The sequence below is a fragment of the Mya arenaria genome, chromosome 17 (assembly GCF_026914265.1).
Source record: "Mya arenaria isolate MELC-2E11 chromosome 17, ASM2691426v1".
NCBI lineage: Eukaryota > Metazoa > Mollusca > Bivalvia > Myida > Myidae > Mya > Mya arenaria.
In genome coordinates, this window is record NC_069138.1 from 25,894,070 (window position 1) to 25,915,324 (window position 21,255).

The window sequence follows — 21,255 nt, forward strand, 5'->3', positions numbered from 1 at the left end:
TTTGGTTTGTTTTTTCAGGGTCAGTGGTTATCAGCGGCTTGGCCTGAAGAATGGCATAACGAGGGTATAACAAAAGACATCACAGTCCTGGAAATATTTCCTATTTTAGTAGCTACATGTATCTGGGGCCCACGCCTTAGGAATAAGCGCATTAGGTTTAATTGCGATAACTCGGCCGTGGTACACATTTTAAACACGCTAACATCGAAATCTGACAGAGTTATGTCCATTGTTAGAACGATTACTCTGAAATCCCTCCAGTTTAACCTTCTTATTAGGGCCCAGCATGTAGCCGGCAATAACAACGGAATATGCGATGCTTTATCCCGGTTTCAGATGGACAGGTTCAGACGCCTAGCTCCGGAAGCAGACCTGGAACCGCAGCTTCTTCCGGTACATCTGTGGAACGTCTTCAGCGTGGAGCCGTCGACCTTTTGCAACATGCCATTGCCCCTAACACACAATCAACATATAGAACAGGGTTAAATGCACTAAGGGGTTTCCGTCGGAAACTCAATTTCGACGATGTATGGCCAATTCCCGAACATCATATAGTAATGTTTATAACATACTGTTTTCAAAACAACTGCAGTGCAAGTACGATCAGGACATACATGGCCGGCATTAATTACTTTCATAAGTTGCAGAATTTTAAGGATTTTTCTACAGTTTTTGTTGTAAACAAACTGTTAGAGGGATGTAGCAGGGCAGGTCGACACCCGGAAGAAGCCGACAAAAGGCGCCCAATCACACTCTGTATTCTCATTTCAATAACGGAGGCACTTCCTTTGGTGTGTTATGATGCATTCGAATCTAAATTATTCAAAGCTATTTTTACGTTGGCATACTTTGGGCTTTTCCGCATTAGCGAGCTAGTCGCCCCTGCAAACGCATGCGCAGGTAACCAAATACGCGGGGGTGATTTGTTCTTATTTGAGGACGGAATAAGAATAGGGGTACGCTTGGTCAGATCCAAAACTAGTCAACGCGGTCCGCCTATCACCTTTAAAATACCCAAACAAAGCATTGGGCCATGCCCGGTTAAAGCCGTTACTGATTACCTGGCTGTAGCGCCAATTTCCCATACTGCCTTTTGTCACATGGACGCCGCACCCGTCACTAGGCAACAAGTTACTGCAGTCTTAGAAAAATGTATTAAACGCGCGGGACTTGACACAAGCGTTTACAAAACGCATAGCTTCCGTATAGGTAGGGCTACTGATCTCGCGGCACATGGGTGTCCTCATGATATGATAATGAAACTTGGTCGGTGGTCGTCGGATTCGTTCAAGGGATACATAAGAATATAGACACGCCGAACTGAATATGCCTTTGAGGTCATTACTTGAGTATATGTATTTAATAGTATGAGGATTAGGACACGTTGAATTAGACGGCCCGGGGAAATAGGTTAGGAGATAAAACCTCATATACATAAATAACATTACGGATACATATATAAATATATATATATATATATAGAGAGAGAGATAAATATATTTCGCAGACATATGGGTCCTGGGAGATTCAATCCCGCGTCGGGCCGGCGAGAGAGCACGATCGAGGGGTATACCAGATCTGAAGCTTCCCGCGTCAATTTCCTGGTGGGGAGTCGGCGGCCTCACCTGGCCTAAATTCAGGAGGTCGTTCGAAACGCAGGTTCTCTTGTGTTCTCCACCAAAGATCATAGTCATACATCTCGGGGGAAATGACTTAACCCAGGCTCCCTGTAACGTAATTTCAAACCAAATCGCAAAAGAAATCCGCTATCTTAGAGCGGCCTTTCCTAACGTAATAATAATTTGGGTTGACATTTTGGACCGCATGGACTGGCGCACACAGTCTTACCCAAAAAAAATAATTAAAGCCAAAAGAAACCGCTTAAACAGACATGGTAGGAGCTGGGTTAGGCTTACGGGCGCGTTCGATGTTCTGTCGATCGATATTGACTCTACTACACCGGGGTTTTATCTGTCCGACGGGGTACATCTCTCGGACGTCGGACTAGAGTTTTATTTAGATTCAATGAAGGACATCCTTAAAAAACATTTCTAAAAACAACCGATCATTTGCGTGGCCTAGGCATCAGAATTTTGGAGGATAAATTTATTTCATTAAATTTATTGTGGCGTAAAATTCTGTCGGTTGGTTGACCGTTGGCACATAAATATTAATAAGTTTAATATAATAAATCATTTATTGACTATAAAATAATGACTACTGGATTTTTGACCTCTACCAGCGTTTAGCGTGGCTCCGGTCTCATGTCCTTTACAATGGTTTAGAGGTTACAGTCCACCAATTTTTAAATATAGTTAGGAAACATGTTGTACAAGTTAGTTTAGTCTTGCATGGCCGTCGGGAAGGTCATTCCTGATATTGTACCATGTGTCAAGGCTAACGTTGTTTTGTCAGAGCCAGTGCCGGCTCCCGAGCTAGTGCCAGCTCGCATTAATATTAGTTTGAGCTAGTGCCAGCTCGTGTACAACTGTTAGGTTTAACATCTGTGAACAGTTTTTCTTATTTTACATTTACAAGCATTTAGGATGCTTCAACCGGCGGTCTTACGACCGACGGGATTTTACGTCACGCTGCGGCCAAAACTTGCCACTACTTAGGTTTTTGATAAATATGGTTCATACATATGTATATATGTATATGTCTAAAGGTTTCCATCAATAAAAGTAAACATATACCCACGTTTTGTTAGTTTTTATTTCGCATGATATAAATAATAACAGAAACTGTCTGTCCTTCGTAAATTGATAACATACCCATATAGTATGAACTGATCTTACATTGAAGACATGAAATTTTTTTATCGGCAGTCGGAGCACGGTAGAGTTCATAACCTTCCTTTAGGTTTAAAAACTCCTAGCACTTTACATGATGTAGATCAAAACTCACACAGTGTAGATTCACATTCAGATGAGTGGAATGGTTGACACTTTTACTACTGAACATGAGCCAATCAACAGCCATTTGGCTTAATTGGTTAAACCAAAATCAATAGGTTAGAGTCTTACCAGTGTTGTGAAGAAGATGTTGAAACCTTGATGGAATATTTCCTTCATAGCGAGGAACAGGTACATGATTGCTCCAGTCAGAACCAATATCTCCAATACAAAACGCGCCTGGAAGTTACAATGATACTTAATGAGTTTGAATTTTATATGCCATGCTTGTTCATGATTAATCAACACTATGATTGCATACAATAAAACTGTTCATGAAGGACCTTCAACATATTGAATATATAGCTAATTGTTTTTGATTAACCTACAATATATTGAATATGGCTGACTGTTCATGAATGACCTACAATATATTGAATATGGCTAACTGTTCATGAATGACCTACAATATATTGAATATGGCTGACTGTTCATGAATGACCTACAATATATTGAATATGGCTGACTGTTCATGAATGACCTACAATATATTGAATATGGCTAACTGTTCATGAATGACCTACAATATATTGAATATGGCTGACTGTTCATGAATGACCTACAATATATTGAATATGGCTGACTGTTCATGAATGACCTACAATATATTGAATATGGCTGACTGTTCATGAATGACCTACAATATATTGAATATGGCTGACTGTTCATGAATGACCTACAATATATTGAATATGGCTGACTGTTCATGAATGACCTACAATATATTGAATATGGCTGACTGTTCATGAATGACCTACAATATATTGAATATGGCTGACTGTTCATGAATGACCTACAATATATTGAATATGGCTGACTGTTCATGAATGACCTACAATATATTGAATATGGCTGACTGTTCATGAATGACCTACAATATATTGAATATGGCTGACTGTTCATGAATGACCTACAATATATTGAATATGGCTGACTGTTCATGAATGACCTACAATATATTGAATATGGCTGACTGTTCATGAATGACCTACAATATATTGAATATGGCTGACTGTTCATGAATGACCTACAATATATTGAATATGGCTGACTGTTCATGAATGACCTACAATATATTGAATATGGCTGACTGTTCATGAATGACCTACAACATATTGAATATGGCTGACTGTTCATGAATGACCTACAACATATTGAATATGGCTGACTGTTCATGAATGACCTACAACATATTGTATATGGCTGACTGTTCATGAATGACCTACAACATATTGAATATGGCTGACTGTTCATGAACGACCTACAACATATTGTATATGGCTGACTGTTCACGAACGACCTACAACATATTGTATATGGCTGACTGTTCACGAACGACCTACAACATATTGTATATGGCTGACTGTTCACGAACGACCTACAACATATTGAATATGGCTAACTGTTCACGAACGACCTACAACATATTGAATATGGCTAACTGTTCACGAACGACCTACAACATATTGAATATGGCTAATTGTTCACGAACGACCTACAACATATTGAATATGGCTAACTGTTCACGAACGACCTACAACATATTGAATATGGCTAACTGTTCACGAACGACCTACAACATATTGAATATGGCTAACTGTTCACGAACGACCTACAACATATTGAATATGGCTAATTGTTCACGAACGACCTACAACATATTGAATATGGCTAATTGTTCACGAACGACCTACAACATATTGAATATGGCTAATTGTTCACGAACGACCTACAACATATTGAATATGGCTAATTGTTCACGAACGACCTACAACATATTGAATATGGCTAATTGTTCACGAACGACCTACAACATATTGAATATGGCTAATTGTTCACGAACGACCTACAACATATTGAATATGGCTAATTGTTCACGAACGACCTACAACATATTGAATATGGCTAATTGTTCACGAACGACCTACAACATATTGAATATGGCTAATTGTTCACGAACGACCTACAACATATTGAATATGGCTAATTGTTCACGAACGACCTACAACATATTGAATATGGCTAATTGTTCACGAACGACCTACAACATATTGAATATGGCTAATTGTTCACGAACGACCTACAACATATTGAATATGGCTAATTGTTCACGAACGACCTACAACATATTGAATATGGCTAATTGTTCACGAACGACCTACAACATATTGAATATGGCTAATTGTTCACGAACGACCTACAACATATTGAATATGGCTAATTGTTCACGAACGACCTACAACATATTGAATATGGCTAATTGTTCACGAACGACCTACAACATATTGAATATGGCTAATTGTTCACGAACGACCTACAACATATTGAATATGGCTAATTGTTCACGAACGACCTACAACATATTGAATATGGCTAATTGTTCACGAACGACCTACAACATATTGAATATGGCTAATTGTTCACGAACGACCTACAACATATTGAATATGGCTAATTGTTCACGAACGACCTACAACATATTGAATATAACTAATTGTTCACGAACGACCTACAACATATTGAATATAACTAATTGTTCACGAACGACCTACAACATATTGAATATAACTAATTGTTCATGTTGAATATTGTTAATTGTTCACGAACGACCTACAACATATAGAATATGGCTAATTGTTCACGAACGACCAACAACATATCGAATATGGCTAATTGTACACGAACGACCTACAACATATCGAATATGGCTAATTGTTCATTGTTCATGAATGACCTACAATGTCCTCGTTCGAGCAGATCTTGAGGAGGTAGCCACTATCAATTTCCGTCACATTCTGCATGTTTCCGTTTGTCCCGTTCACTTGTCGGGTTGTTGGGCAACGATCAGTTCCCGGACGAAGTACAAAGGACGATACAAACAAGAGGAAGTACACAATGAAGATCGCAAACCTCCGGTAAAATCTGTGAAAGTATAACAATAAGAGCATGTCAATTTAGACAAAGTCACTTTTCTGTGTTTTTAAGTAAAAAAGGACATAACTAAATAATTACCAATGCCAGAGTTATTTGCCTTGCTACACATATTGTGTCTGGCAACATTCATACCGAGTTTCATGAGGTTATCTTGCGTGTTTTAAGACATGGTCAAGGTTAAACGTTTATCTATATCACAGATGCCACACCAAGATGACACTAACTCAACGTTTTTCTCACAAAAACAGAACTAAAATTAAAAAGATTATACTTTGGACTAAAAGTTAATAAAAAATATTCTGGAAAGTATTTTTCACACTGATTTCTGGTGACACTGCAACTATCGAGATTTAATAGCAATATAGGATTGATTAATTTAACGTTGCTTGACACTAGTGTTTACACATGCCTACCTGAATCTGGCAAAGACCTTCCATTTCTCCTTCAGCAGGTTGACAATCAGTCCATCCATCATGTCAAGGTGCCCTTCTGACTCCTGCAAAGTAGCATTGGAATAAAACATTTAAAGCATTTAAAACCATACATCACACAAAAGGTTAAATTAACACTATTTCAGTAAAATTCATTATTAGATCTTTTTGCAGATATTTTGTCTGATTCTTGGACCGGAAAAGAATCTAATATATTAATATTCTACCACTTTATTTACACTGCATCTGTTGTCATTTGCATTATGGAAAAGCGTACCCCATAAACCACGAGGTTTAGGACCGAGAATTTGTCCAGCTCTCCTGCAGCGCTGATTGTGTCAATGTCTGGGAGAGGGTACCCAGCACATGTCACGTTACCGAAGATCCAGTGAATATGCCGTATTATCTCCAGAATGTGCTCATACATCTGCAAATACATTTAAGATTGAGCATTTATAAGTTTGAAGCATTAATTAGTAACCGTATTTAACTCCTCCTCCCTTCACAATGGCTGCTAAGCAATTTTAGTTATAAACACATCCTAAGCAGTGGATGTTACATGAATACCATGTAACAATTTTCATTTTTTTTTTAACTGCCAGACTGCACTGAAACTAAAATAAAGGATATTTGGGGGTTCATATTAGGGGAATGCAAAGTGGCACTCACAGTGATTCCAAACCTATTTGAAATGTTTGAGTCAGCTCTTTTAGTTCAAGTAATATAACACAAGTTTTTCATTACCGTAAAATCACAATGAAAAAAATGCTTTGGTTATCGATAAACAAGCACATTTCGCTGAGTTTATTGGCTTGCAGTAGCTACAGTTTCCTACCTGGCATAATTAACAACAATATTTCTCACCTCTTTTCGAGCAAGTTTTGCGGCCAGGGTTAGAGGAGTCAACCCCTGTCTATTTCGGATATCGAGCCTCGCTCCCAAGCTGTACAAAATGTTAAACATCTCCTGAAAAGTGAATAAAAGGCATACTTCTTATTATTTAATCTATAATATTGTAAAATAATATATTTTTGTGATGGTCAAATTGAACGCATTTTACTCTTTTGCAATTAATTTAATTTAATAATATATTAATCACTCTTACGAACAAATAGATTTCAAAAGAATTTGTACTTTGTTTTTATAAATATTTTTAATAAGTCAACTTAAAAAAAAAGTTTCATAACTACTAGGATTTACATTAATTGATAATTTATTAATTTTACTTATATTCCATAATAGATTTAATAAATAAAGTTTTAATGTCTTATATTCACATTACCATTATCCAGACATCAAATGAAAACTTAACACAAAATAAAATAACTATTAACACATGCCACGTGATTTATGGGTTATATTCTTATCACTGCAACAATAATATAGTGTAACTGCTAAAATAGCCCTATAACATCATGCGTTTCATGTATTCCCTCTTAGGCCACTGTTTTTTGTCTTCTTAATTATTGTTTCACTTTCTTTTACCAAAAAAAATTTGTTTGGTTGGAGAAAACAAAAGAACACAGAGAACAAATTTAAAGATTGATAATGAGGAGTTTAATCATTGTCAAATACAACCACAACATCTCTTGAGATCACCACGATTAGAAAAAAAGGGGTTGAGAATGGTCTAGTGGTATTGGTAACTGTCTCTCATCCAAGAGGTTATGGGTTCGATCCCCACTAAGGGTACTTTCTCGTGGTCTCTTGAAAAGGACAGAATACTGGTTGATGTTCAGGAAATGGACTTGGTTCTATTAGCTATCAGGTTTTGTCAAAATCTAGCTAAAATAAATTAGTATAAACTTATCATATCTTGTGTAACACATTCCCTAATAGTTATAAGAACTTGAATATCAATCACTACAGGGCTCAAAATTTAATAAGAATATTGTGAATTAACAAGACAGTTTACTAGCCCTAAAAAATGTCGGAATTTTCTTTTTTATTTCTGTTTTGCCAAAAATAGAGTTGACAGATCAGCAAAACAAAAAGTCAACAAACAGTGGCCTATTAAAACACACAATCCATACATTGCAATGATTAAACTCATTTCTCATCAATGAGCATGCATTATCTGAGTAAATTGTTTGCAAAACATCAAATTATTAAAAAGCAATTTTTCCATGCTTCCCAAATTACAAAACATACCTAGTCCACATACTGAAAGAGGTGTTCAGAGAATATATCTATTAGCTGTAAAATGATGCTATGTTAGTAACTATAAAATACTGAATCATGTTTCCATATAGATGTATAATATTGATGGCTCCATTTAAAAAAGCTGAACCTACATTTTTTACTATTTCAGGGTTTCATCTTTTTATTAACATATTTTAGTTTGCTGCCTTTTCTGAAAACACCGGACTTAACAGCCAATAGAAATTGAGTTTACTGGTCAGAAAAAGTGGCAGAAAACCCCGAACCTACATGTCATTGTATATGACATTTTATATTGTTTTTGTATCTCCTGAAAAAGTATAAGAATAATTAAGTTCGGCATTTTTAAATGGTGCCATCGATATAACATCAAGAAACTCTTTTCGTGTTGGTGTTTGTGCTCATGTTTCTGTCAATGTGATCAAAATACTAATTCAAATTTAATTATCAGGAAGGCCTCTGGTAAAAACAATGCTAAAATCACATCTGAGTTAATAAACAGTTTCTGCATGATTATTTACTGAGAATAGAGACATTAACATGAGCCAACACTCAAAAACATTTGATTTGAAAAATATTTAAGAACGAGATAATGACATCTAAAACACTACACAGATGAGAAGAAAGTACAAAGGGCCAGTCTAGATTATAAGAGCCAGCCAGGGGTCATATTTAATACAATTCTTATCCTTATCCTCTAAGTGATAGTGATTCCATCGTATTCATTTAATTGTCCAATCAAAAAGCTCAGATTCTTTAACTCTAAAATTAAGTTAAATCTAAGTTTCATATTGCAAAAAAGCATTCCCTAGGGAGACTCTCAGACAACCAATAAGGCTAAAAATCTTTTATAAAAAGTTATACATAATATTATTTTACTTTCTGAAACATCAAGACATTGAAGTATACAGACTGAGGCTGACACAAAAGTGAAAATTAACTACACAAATTATTAGAAAAATGTGCTCATTAGATTATTTTTTTGTTAAACTTTATGATGAATTTCACAGCTGCAGTATTGTTAGAAACAGTTGAAATCAAACTAAGAGAGGTAAAAATTATTTCGTTCATTAAAATTGTGCATCTAAGGGAGATAATTATTTCCTAAAACTCCTGATCATATCACCTACTGTTGGCTCTGTTTTTGTGTAATCAGTCTGCAAATATTTATATAGGAAATAGACAAGGGAGTAATTATAGCATGTATGAATTAGACATGATTAACATAATGACATAAAAAGCTAGCGGAAAATCCCCATTGGCATCTCTGGTACACCATTTGGTTTGCTGCACCTTGCACTATTCAATATGTTGCAACCACTCTAGCTCCTAAAATTTTTTCCAACACAAACTACTGGGTCAATATTCACGGCTTTCTTGAGTCTGAGTTAGAATTTCGAGACAGCGAAACTGTGTTCTATGGTAAAATTGCTGCTAGAAGTATAATATTAGACTCAAGACATATATGTCTACATGTATTTCACATATACGTGAATAGGGGCCTAATATTTCCTTAATATAAGTCTTTCTCTTAACACCCTCCGATTTATCCAAATTACATAATATATTAAAAGCTATTATGAACTGTAAATGGTTAAAAAAAACGTTACAAACTGTCATATATAGGTTTGTAGCTCAAAACCTTGTGGCAAGATATATTGTGTCAACACAATTTATTTAAAAAAACATCCTGAAAAAAAGAACCTTTTACTCATAAAAACAATCCAACAAAAGTTGTGTAGTTGAAACCGGATGTGTACCAGGGATGCCAAAGATGTCATAACACAAACATTTTATCAGAAACAAATTAACAGTAGATTTGGATGTTTTAAGCTTACATTAATCATCTTTAATCTATAAATTCAATTAATGTGTGTCTGCTAGCTAGGTATGAAATGTTATATTCTTATCAAATCTACAGTACACAAAAACAATAGTACAAGAAAAATTTGCTGCACCCAAAACAAAACCTTCAAGAAGCTATAGCATGCATTGAAGGAAAAATATATCATGAGTCAATTCCTAGCATATTTGATAAAAATGTCTTTTATCTATAAATTCAATAAGCATTTATCTGCTAGCTAGCTAATTGTGTACAGTACATGAGCAAATTTTGTAGAAGTATTTCAGTTTTTAATTTTGAGAAAAAAAAAACTATAGGAAAAAATGCTTACACCTGAGTAAAAGAATTACCCGGTACTTAAGATTTGAAAGAAAAAGTTCCTTGTACCATAAAGATCAATAAAAAGACATCCAAATTTACAGTACACAAAACAACTGTACACAAAGAAATTGCCGCAACCAAAACAAAACATTAAAGAAGCAATAGCATACATTGAAGAAAAAATAAATAATTCCAAGCCAATTCCTAGCATATTTGATAAGTAGTAGCACCAAAATAAAATCATACTTGAGGAATAATGGAATCTTGCTCATAAGTGGTCTGCAAGATGTTTATTAAACATATTTTTAAAACAAAAATGTCACAGAGCAAACAAGAACACTTTGACTATAACAATAGCCCGACTTTTTCATTGGAAAAGAGACAAGGCAAATTGTCAATCACATGATAACAAAAGGACTGAAAACAAAAATAGTATGAAGCGATTTGCAACAAAGGTATTTTGGACACATGTTTCACAACATCGTTTTAAATAACAAACCTTTTTTGATGTATACTGGCAGCAAAAAATAACAAAAATGTTTTTAAAAAATGTAAAAAAAGACACTTTGAAAATATAATTGATTTGACCAATGTAATATCTTTAATGCAGTTATGGTAAATACAGATATTAATATAGAATATATAGGTTCATTTTATTGGCAAATTTAAAGCTATAAAATGCTATCTGAAATTCTTTTTTTAATTTGATAAGCTTTCTGAAATATTTCAACATAAAATTCAATGAGATTATTTATGGATATTTTTTATTATATTTTTTAAAACTAACCTCTCCGTCCATAACGGTCTCCTTGTTGCATAAACAAAAATAGCAAGAATGAATAAAAAATATTCGTAACATCCAGATAAATTAGCCATGAGGGCCTAGAAGGCTGTATATATGCTATATTTGACCAAAACTTTTATTATTATAGAAAAACCCGAAGTCAACACATAATGTTAGGATATTGTTGTGCCTTCCCTAAGAAACAGACTATGAGCTTGTTTTGTCAAAGCATCTGATTCTGTGTCAATATACTAAGGGTATGGTTAATTGATGACATACAAGTGAAAACAAGTCCTGTAGAGGCAGACAAAGAAACATACTCATCACAAGATAAGGTATTGAACTATAAGTTCTTAAATGTGTTTCGAAAAAAATACAATTGCCTCCTGGTGGGGCATACAGTTTGTAGAATAATGAAAACAAACTTTTTTCCTCTACAGAACTTATATTTGCTGAGGGCTATTCCAGTAAAATATATAACCCCAGGGGGAAGGCAATTATTTGAATAATATATTGCTGGGTATGTATTTTTGCTAATTTTGACCCCAAAAGGGAAAATTTGCTTCTGTAGGTGGGTGGCATAATATAAAAGTGCCTTCCCCCAGGAGGATATATGTTTAAATGGAATAGCCCTGATGACATCGCATTCATAATGACAACATTTACTTAATCTTTCATTAAAAAGATTATCATTAATTTTGTTAAAGAAAAATAACTTAGAATTGGAACAAGTAACGTATATCCAAGAAAATCCAATTTACCTTTCTGTCCATGATGACCAACATGTGCATGACTGTGTTACCGTTGCTGTCCTGGAGGTTAGGGTTAGCTCCCTTGGCAATCAACAAGCGTACACATTCCTCCTGACCCAGGCAGGCAGCAAAACTGAGCGGATACTCCCCAAAATACACATGCCTGCAATTAGGAATACTGAAAAGCACATCTTCCATATTTGTCATTTATTTTATTATAGGCTGCATGCCCTAATAAATGCACAGATGGGTCATTCTGATTATGCCTTATGGACAAATTTTCTGGTATTTATTCAGATTTAAGGACTTCAACAAAGCTTCAACTAGCTGAAACTTGTTAAAATGTGGTTTATCCTGCTTTTAACATTGTCCAAACTGCGAGTGCACATGCCAACGTCCTTTCTTATAACAAACTGCCACATTGTGACATGCCTGTCAGTATAGATATATAGAGACATTCAGAGACATCCAAGGAAATATTTATATGGATGCATTAAATTAAAAGAAAAAAGAAAACAATGATAATCTGACACTAGTCTATAGGTAAGGGAATCACTCACGATGTCCGTTTTATGAGTAAAAGTATTGGTGTCAAAATTGAAAGGACCTTAGAAAGTTCCCCTCATGGGAATTGAACCCACAACCTCTTGGGTGAGTAATGCACACCCAAACCGCTAGACTCCTCTTATCCTTTAGGTTTAAATAAGGATATAATACAGATTCTCAATAGTTAAATACAACTCAAATACCCTTCATAGTTTGTTTTCGCACACACATCCACCCATTCATGGTCGACACTGTCCGTCCGAGAATCCTTCTGATCAAACGGCGTGAAAAACGCTCCACAACATCGCTGGTGGTAGTCAGCACCTGGTTGATGGAAGAAACTATGTGTTATCATAAAAAAACAATTCATATACTGGTTTCCACATGTAACCATGGTTTGGATTTTCCAATCCAGACAGTCACCCCATGATAGATATCATTAATCATATTACAAAATTACTGATTTTGGCTGAATAATCAACAGATTTCACTTAAAACACTTAAAACACTACTGGCCACGTGCTTAAATGATAAGATAAACTCAAAGCATTGGTATCATAATCTATTCAAATTTGAGCCTTAGAGATCAGTTGAGAAACCTGCACTAAGTAGTAAATTATCTGGCCGTTTTTCTCTCTTAAACCAAAATTGATAATCAATCCGTAATTTTACTTACCTTTATCAAGTAGATACTTCACCATGCATGGGTCCTCAATCACAATCGCCATGTGCAGGGTATTCTCTCCTAAAAACAGTAAAAACATTTTGTACAATATGAAAGCTGAATGCAATATACAGCCTAGCTATTTTTGGACCACATTTAACCCTAATCACACAATATACATTTTTTTCGCCAAAGTAAAAACAACTGGGTCATCCATGTTAACGGAATTATTAAGGAATGTTTTTAATTAAATAACAAACTTTGAATAAGGTAAAAATAAATGTTTGTGGGTACCTGGTAAACACACCTCTTATTTTTCAAAATAAAACCAAAACCATATCAGTACTTTGACAACTGTAGTTGTATTTCGGGAGGGTTTTATTTTCGTGATATTTGCAAATGTCACAAATGTAAAATCTAGCAAACATTTACTTTACATTTGCTTTCTGTTGATACAATTATGTTGTCACAATCTTAAAGCTGCACTTTCACTGACATTTTATTTTGTCTCGGAATCAGCTGATTTTGGCATCAATGCCTTCATTTAAGTCATATAAGATAACTCACAATAGGACAAATCTCAATTGGTTAAAAATCTCATCTTTAGTCAGCATTCTTATATCCCTGGTTACCCAACATTAACGCAAAAATTGACTGATTCTAAGACAAACAAGAAACGCCGCAATGCAACGAAACCAGGTTTTTAATGATTGACAGAAGAACTTCAGCCTGTGTCTGTTTTTCTATTTTTAGTAACAGTGACCTTGAACCTAGGGACCCCAAATGCAATCCATTGAAAGGTATCCATAAACTCTTCCTTTATACCAAGTTGTGTCAGGATATGTCAACCCTAACTTAAGTTATTCAGTTTCACCCATTTTTCTATTTTTAGTAACAGTGACCTTGACCTTGAATCTAGGGACCCCAAACGCAATCCCATGAAAGGTATCCATAAACTCTTCCTTTATACCTGCTTTGGTCAAGATATGTAGACCCTGCCTAAAATTATTCAGTTTCAACTGTTTTTTTCATTTTAAGTAACAGTGACCTTGACCTTGAATCTACGGACCCAAAACGCAATCCCATGAAAGTATCCATAAACTCTTCCTATAGACCAAGTTTGGTCAAGAAATGTCAACCCTAACTAAAGATATTCAGTTTAAACATTTTTCTATTTTTAGTAACAGTGACCTTGACCCTAGGGACCCCAAATGCAATCCATTGAAAGGTATCCATAAACTCTTCCTAAAGACCAAGTCAAGATATGTCAACCCTAACTAAAGTTATTCAGTTTCAACTGTTTTTCTATATTTAGTAACATTGACCTTGACCTTGACCCTAGGGACCCCAAACGCAATCCCATGAAAGATATCTATAAACTCTTCCTATACACCCAGTTTAGTCAAGATATGTCATCTCGAACTAAAATTATTCAGTTTCAACCGTTTTTCTATTTTAAGTAACAGTGACTTTGACCTTGAACCTAGGGACCCCAATCGCCAAACCATGATAGGTACCTATAAACTCATTCTATAGACCAAGTTTGGTCAAGATATGTCAACCCTTACTAAAGTTATTCAGTTTCAACCATTTTTCTATTTTTAGCAACAGTCACCTTGACCTTGAACCTAGGGACCCCAAACACAATCCCATGAAATGTCTTCATAAACTCTTCCTATAGACCAAGCTTAGTCAAGATATGTCATCCCTAACTAAAGTTATTCAGTTTCAACCGTTTTTCTATTTTTAGTTTCAGTCACCTTGACCTTGACCCTAGGGACCCCAAACGTGATCCCATGAAAGGTATCCATAAACTCTTCCTATTGACCAAGTTTGGTCAAGATATATTCAACCCTAACTAAAGTTATTCAGTTTCAACCGTTTTTCTATTTTTAGTAACAGTGACCTTGACCTTGACCATAGGGACCCCAAACGCAATCCAATCAAAGGTACCCATAAACTCTTTCTATAGACCAAGTTTGGTCAAGATATGTCATCCCTAACTAAAGTAATTCAGTTTCATAGGTGAGTTTGACGCCGCCCGGACACCCGCCCGCCCGAACAACGACATTCGCCATTCTAATAACCAGGTTTCACTATGTGAAAACCTGGTTAAAAATACAAAAGTTGTCAAAACAGTCAATCAGTGAGAGTGCAGCTTTAAACCTCACCAAAATAAAGAATCAGTAAAAAAAAGCATTACCATAGTATTCCTCCCCAAGATAGATATCATTGATCAGCTTGGGGAAATGAAGAAGCAGGCGCTTTGCGAGGTTGGCGTGTATTATTGAAGAGTTCAGGAGACACAAGTGAAGAATTGTCTCCCCTACTGTGCCTCGCTCTTCAATCTTCCAGCAAACCTCCTTGTACTTCCGGTCTAAATATAGAAAAACTAATGATGTCATTTCTAAATAAATATAATTATACAGAACCTTCTTGTTATTCTAATCTAAAAATATAAACACTAAGATGTCATTTCTGAATATAATTAATAATATTATTAATATTATACATAATATGAAATGGGTGAAATATTTTATACAAAAAAAGCTAAAAAAGTTCAGAATATTTATATTACTATAAGTAAGTATCATTAAAACATAAATAGAACATTACCAAATGTATACATAGCATTATAATTTTGTTATCAATAAAATTAAAATGTAAGCATTTTATGCATTCTGGGAATATGATGAATGTTTTTATTGGTTTCAGATGCATTCAACATAATTAATATGTTAAACAAGAGCTGTCACAGTATGTGACGAATGCCCCCGAATGTGACATTGACCTACGAACAAGGTCAGTACATGAAAAGTTGATCTTGCCTTCACGTGTCAAATACATATGGCAAGTTATTTTAAATTGCCTCTGAACATAAAAAAATACCACCCATACTTGACAACCTACACTGTTATGTCCTTATATTCAGAATTCCCTTGTGAATAAACACTATCTTTCACCTTAGAGGAAGGGACATGGGTCTTGCACAAGACACGTCGTCTTCATATGTGGAACACATGTACCAAGTGATTTTAAAATCTGTCCATACAAGGGAAAGTTACAGAGCCGGACAGACGGACGGACGGACAGACGGACGGACGGTGCGATTTTAATATGCCCACCTTCGGGGGCATAAAAAGTTTTTTTTATCATATAACACACTTAACAAGATGCCAACACTCATTCAATTCTTTCATACAGTGCTCCAGCTAAGCCTAAATAGCAGGGTCGGGCACCAAGCTGCCCTTTTCCAGCACCCTGGTGCCTTTTTACTACACCCTGTTTTTATAATGCCCATTTGTTTGGCAGTCAATTTTTAAAAATAAGTAAAAATATACATAATTTTGACACTACTGTAAAGATCACAGCTTAGGTAGTCATGACAAACAAATAAGTATTGAAAGTAGTTACACAGCCAGGATATGATAAGGGCAGGGTGTTGGGTCATAAAGGGCACTTTTGATGCACATTGAAAGAGCCTTAATGAGGCACTTGCAATGGCCAATGTTAAATTCTTATTGGGTATGCTGGAGCACTGTCATATGATCATTAGGTTAGCCAGATTTATAGGACTTAACTGGTCCAAGAACTAAGATTTGCATGACAAAAAAAGTCACTAAGGCAATGACAATCAAAATGACAAGCTTATAAAAACCATGCCATTTTCAAATTAATAGGAATCATGTGCAAAGATCTGGCAACTACTTTTTTTCTTTTTCCCTCTACAATCTAGCCTCCACAACTTGATGACAAACGTTATGCAATGGTGCAAAATACGAATAAAATCCTACTTTTAAGAATGGTTTAAATATATTATTTGTACATAAAATATTAACTGAAAATCATATGAGCTAAACATTAAATCTATTGATATAATTGAAAAAATGCACAACATAAAATTGAACTCAATAAAACTTAAAAAAACACAAAAACCATTAGTATAAAAGATCCAATAAAAGAAAACAACTTAAGTGATTTTTTTTATATATGTACAGTCAGAACCAGTTGGCTCAATATCCCACTAGAGACAGGCCAAAATACTTGGAGCCTTGCAAACATCGAGCCAAGCGGGAATGCTTACAAAGCGCTACACAAAATGGTCCTTTACATCCAATTCGAGCCAAACAATATCGAACCAAAGAGTTTTGACTGTAATCATTTCAAATGTAAAAATTATACTTTTGTCAGACTTTTCGAAAAACCTTCAAAAATTGAGCAACACTGACTTTATGAATTTTTTTTTTTTCAAATCAAAGAATAATTAGAACTCCTAGATCAGCTTATGCATTATCTACAGTGAATGCATAAAAATAAAAACCCATACAGTGAAATCATTTAAATACTGTGAAAGAATTGTTGGATGCCAATTGGAAAACTTGTTTCAATTTTTTTAATGAAAATCATATACAAAATTCCTTTGTAATATATAAGGTTCTATGTTAAAACAAAACATTATAATGGCAAAACAACATTTTGCAAAATAAATGATTTCAATGTGTGAATGCAAATTTAGGTTATTCACTCCATATTATACAGGTGCCATGACACCAAATAATTAGATTTCCATCATTTTATTTGATTAGATATTAAGGTAGGGTGTAGGCAAGTCTCAATAAAACCAATATACCTTCCTCATCTAACTCTGAAATGCAAAATCAAATTTCTGTTATTTCGGAAGACCTGATTTAAAATAAGCCAACATTTTTTGCAATATTTCAAGGGGAGGGAATTAATATCATCAAGACATACATTTTATATATACAATGGGTGTGGAGTGCCTTAAATCACTTCACAGCTAAACTATAATGAGAGTTTGTCTGGCTATGCTTTTACCGACTTAATTGTTCAAGTAAGCACAAAAAAGCTATTTCTTCACAAAAAAATATATGAGGGTAGCTGCATGATGCTATGGACAAATTTTTTATTTTGAAGTGAAAGTATTACCATCTTTTATCAAATCTGAAAGACAGGAATTATCATCATACTAAAAAAATTGTTCAAATTCAACTAGACCAGTGAGAGTGTTTCAATGTGTTTTAAATCAATTGTTCAAACATAATTGATTAATTTACCATTCATTTTAACAAAGTCAATTTTAAGTTATTATTTGCATAGCTAAGTTAAATTACCATTGTTTGTTAATATTAAATGTTATCATATTAATTCTAATTTACATGTATATTTAAGCAATACCAAAAGCTAAAAACATCTTAATTAAGAAGTAAAACATAATTTTTATAGAAAATGAATGAACAGCAGTTAGCAAATTAAAATAGAAATTATTAATTGCTACTAACCAAAGAACAAAGAATTAAAATAGATTTTTTTCAATTTAATAGTGTAATATGTAATTCTTTAAGAACCCCCTTTGTCAAGATATCTTAATTTATCAAATAGAAAGTAAGAAAATATGTCTGTATATCACGTCTCCAACATAAATGATGCAACGCCATTGGTCCAGGACTGGTCAAGCGGCGACCCCATATTTTTCCATATTGGGTGACCAAATTTAAATCATTCGAAAATGGCATTTTTTTCAGATTCCGATGAATATTCTGATGATTAAATGAAACATTTAAACAAGTTAACAGGTTGTCCACGTGATATATACATTACAGGGTTAGCAGATGACCAAATATAGGATATACGGGGCGCAGGAAACCATATTCGGGTGAGAGTGAAATTTATCCTATATCGGGTAACCTACTAGCCCCGTAGGTTATAATATTTGACTAAGTGTTTAAAATTATATTTTGTATAATGAGATGGAAGTATTTTAAAATTTGTCATAAAAAAAACTGCGATAACTCCAAAAGGTGATCGCTATAGAACTGTAGAATGTTTGCGGGTTCATCTACCACTCCAGTTTCATTGTCCTAGAATAGTTCCTTCTTGTCACTTTGCTTTACAATTATTAAAGGCACTTACAAATTGTCAAACAGTGAAGAACCTTTTACTGGGATAAATGTTATATCAGATGCATTAAAACTAGACATGCTTTGACTAGTTTGAAAATGAGGCATTACATAAAGGACAAAGATTGAAATTCAGGAACATTCAAAACTTTTATAGAATAACTCGAGGTTTTAGATCGGGTCAAGGCATCCTTATGTTATCACAGTTGTACTACATAACTATTCAGCCTTTATTGATTTTAACAAGGAACATCAGTTGATTCAAATAGAGGCAGGGACAGAAGACAAACTATAATTATGAACACTAAGCTGGTAAATGTTTGTTAATATGCATTTATAAAAAAAATAATAATAAAGTGAGTCCTGCCTTCTCTGTTTCCTGTAAAAAAGGTTATGAGTAATCAATATCAATGCTGTGAGTCCAGGAAATACCAAATTTGAGTTAATTATTAAACATAGTCAAACAACACAAACTCATACAAGTCATAAGAGACTGAAGTCTTGCCAGATTTGGAGAAGTCATCCGGTGATTAATTAATTGTTTAGGTGCAAAATGTAAACAAAAATATTTTTAAGGATCAATAACTGGGCTCTCAGTCTGATATGCTTTTCATATTACATGTAGGAAATTAAAGTAAAAAATAATCTGAAAAGTGTGAGTGCAGGGACTGCTAAATGTGAGTAAGTGTGAGATGTGATTTTTTTTTTACTATTATTGGATGTTTGTAATTTAAGGCAAAAGATGTTATCCTTATGCACCAGTTAATTGTAACAACACCCCCCCCCCCCCGAGGTCCAGGGAATAGCAAGGACAAAGACTTTCGGTCCAGCAAATCCCAGGTAATTCTCTGCCCTGCAAGGACAGTCCAGCCAATCCCAGGTAATTCTCTGCCCTGCAAGGACAAACTGCTGGTAAAATTCCTGCTAAATGCCCCTGCTGCACCCTGGGGACATCCTGTAATATGAAACTGACTTCTTTCAAATTGTTAAAGAATCTGGAGGATGAGGCGCCGACTTTTTTAAATATCTCACTAGATCTTCTTAAACTCCCGGAAAAGCTTGGCTAAAATGCAGACAAATCTGTTTGAAGAACAGATATTTCCGGGAACAAAGACACAGCTATTTTCACGTGAAAACAAAACTACCGCATTCACTCCGCACTGCAGGGCCACTTTAAAGGTAAAAACACAGCCCATTTCCCCCAGTATACCCCCGGACCTGGGGGGGGGGGGCATAGTTACAGTTAACTAGTGCATTATCAGCAGAATCATTTAACCATTCATCATTTTAATGGGATACGTTCTCCAAAAACATGTATGGTATGACTTTGTGTTAACAAAGTGTTCTCTCATATGTAAATATCTTTGTGTTAACAAAGTGTTCTCTCAAATGTAAATATCTAACTTCTATGTTACCTAATGGGAATGATAATGTTTTTGATTTCAGAAATTTACAGTAAACACCTTTTGTTTCAGTTTTCCCTACCTGGTTTACTATGTAAATAGTTGCCCTCAGCATCTGTCAAGTTCATGTCAATTTTTGCAAGCTCATTAGCCATTTTTTGTTTCTCTTTTCCCATCTTTATAGCCGTCTTTTGTCTTTCCTTATTGCGCATCATTATTATGTCAACAATGGGAACTTTCTTTCCATCTCCATTGTTATACAAAAACTTTGGGACCTCTGTCAAAATCTTTGCATCCAGTTCAGAATAATTTTTGGTCCAACCAGCTTTCTTTGCTATCTCAACTAATTCCCCTCCACCCTTTAAATTGACAAGCTGGTAAAGGTTCCTAGCTTCGCCTTGCTTCTTAACGCCCTGTGCCACGACCGCTGTGTTACCCATTTTTGTTTATTATAGTGAAATTTAAATAAATTTATGTCTCATCGACCTCCATCTCCAATGTAAACAACATCCATTTCTAATTAGCATACAGGAAGTTGGAAGGCG

The 21,255-nt window shown here is 34.8% G+C and overlaps 1 protein-coding gene across 9 annotated transcripts in view; it reads right to left on the bottom strand.

Moving 5' to 3' along the window:
• LOC128224135 (transient receptor potential cation channel subfamily V member 6-like) overlaps window positions 1-21,208 on the bottom strand; it is a 37,257-nt gene extending 16,049 nt beyond the window's left edge. For 2 of the 9 annotated variants that reach the window (XM_052933830.1, XM_052933838.1), the window contains exons 1-14: window positions 20,793-21,208; window positions 18,020-18,034; window positions 15,593-15,766; window positions 13,402-13,470; window positions 12,929-13,049; window positions 12,189-12,342; window positions 11,431-11,451; window positions 10,890-10,922; window positions 9,610-9,636; window positions 7,184-7,285; window positions 6,597-6,746; window positions 6,302-6,384; window positions 5,693-5,876; window positions 3,027-3,134 (exon numbers count right to left, since the gene is read on the bottom strand). In XM_052933830.1, the coding sequence (XP_052789790.1) occupies window positions 3,027-3,134; window positions 5,693-5,876; window positions 6,302-6,384; window positions 6,597-6,746; window positions 7,184-7,285; window positions 9,610-9,636; window positions 10,890-10,922; window positions 11,431-11,451; window positions 12,189-12,342; window positions 12,929-13,049; window positions 13,402-13,470; window positions 15,593-15,766; window positions 18,020-18,034; window positions 20,793-21,150 (1,599 nt within the window). In that variant the 5' untranslated portion in view covers window positions 21,151-21,208. Of the gene's footprint in view, window positions 1-3,026; window positions 3,135-5,692; window positions 5,877-6,301; window positions 6,385-6,596; window positions 6,747-7,183; window positions 7,286-9,609; window positions 9,637-10,889; window positions 10,923-11,142; window positions 11,158-11,430; window positions 11,452-12,188; window positions 12,343-12,928; window positions 13,050-13,401; window positions 13,471-15,592; window positions 15,767-18,019; window positions 18,035-20,792 lie in introns of all 9 variants that reach the window. The other 7 variants (XM_052933831.1, XM_052933832.1, XM_052933833.1 and 4 more) reach the window with 7 other exon arrangements.
• Between the last annotated feature and the right edge of the window lie 47 nt (window positions 21,209-21,255).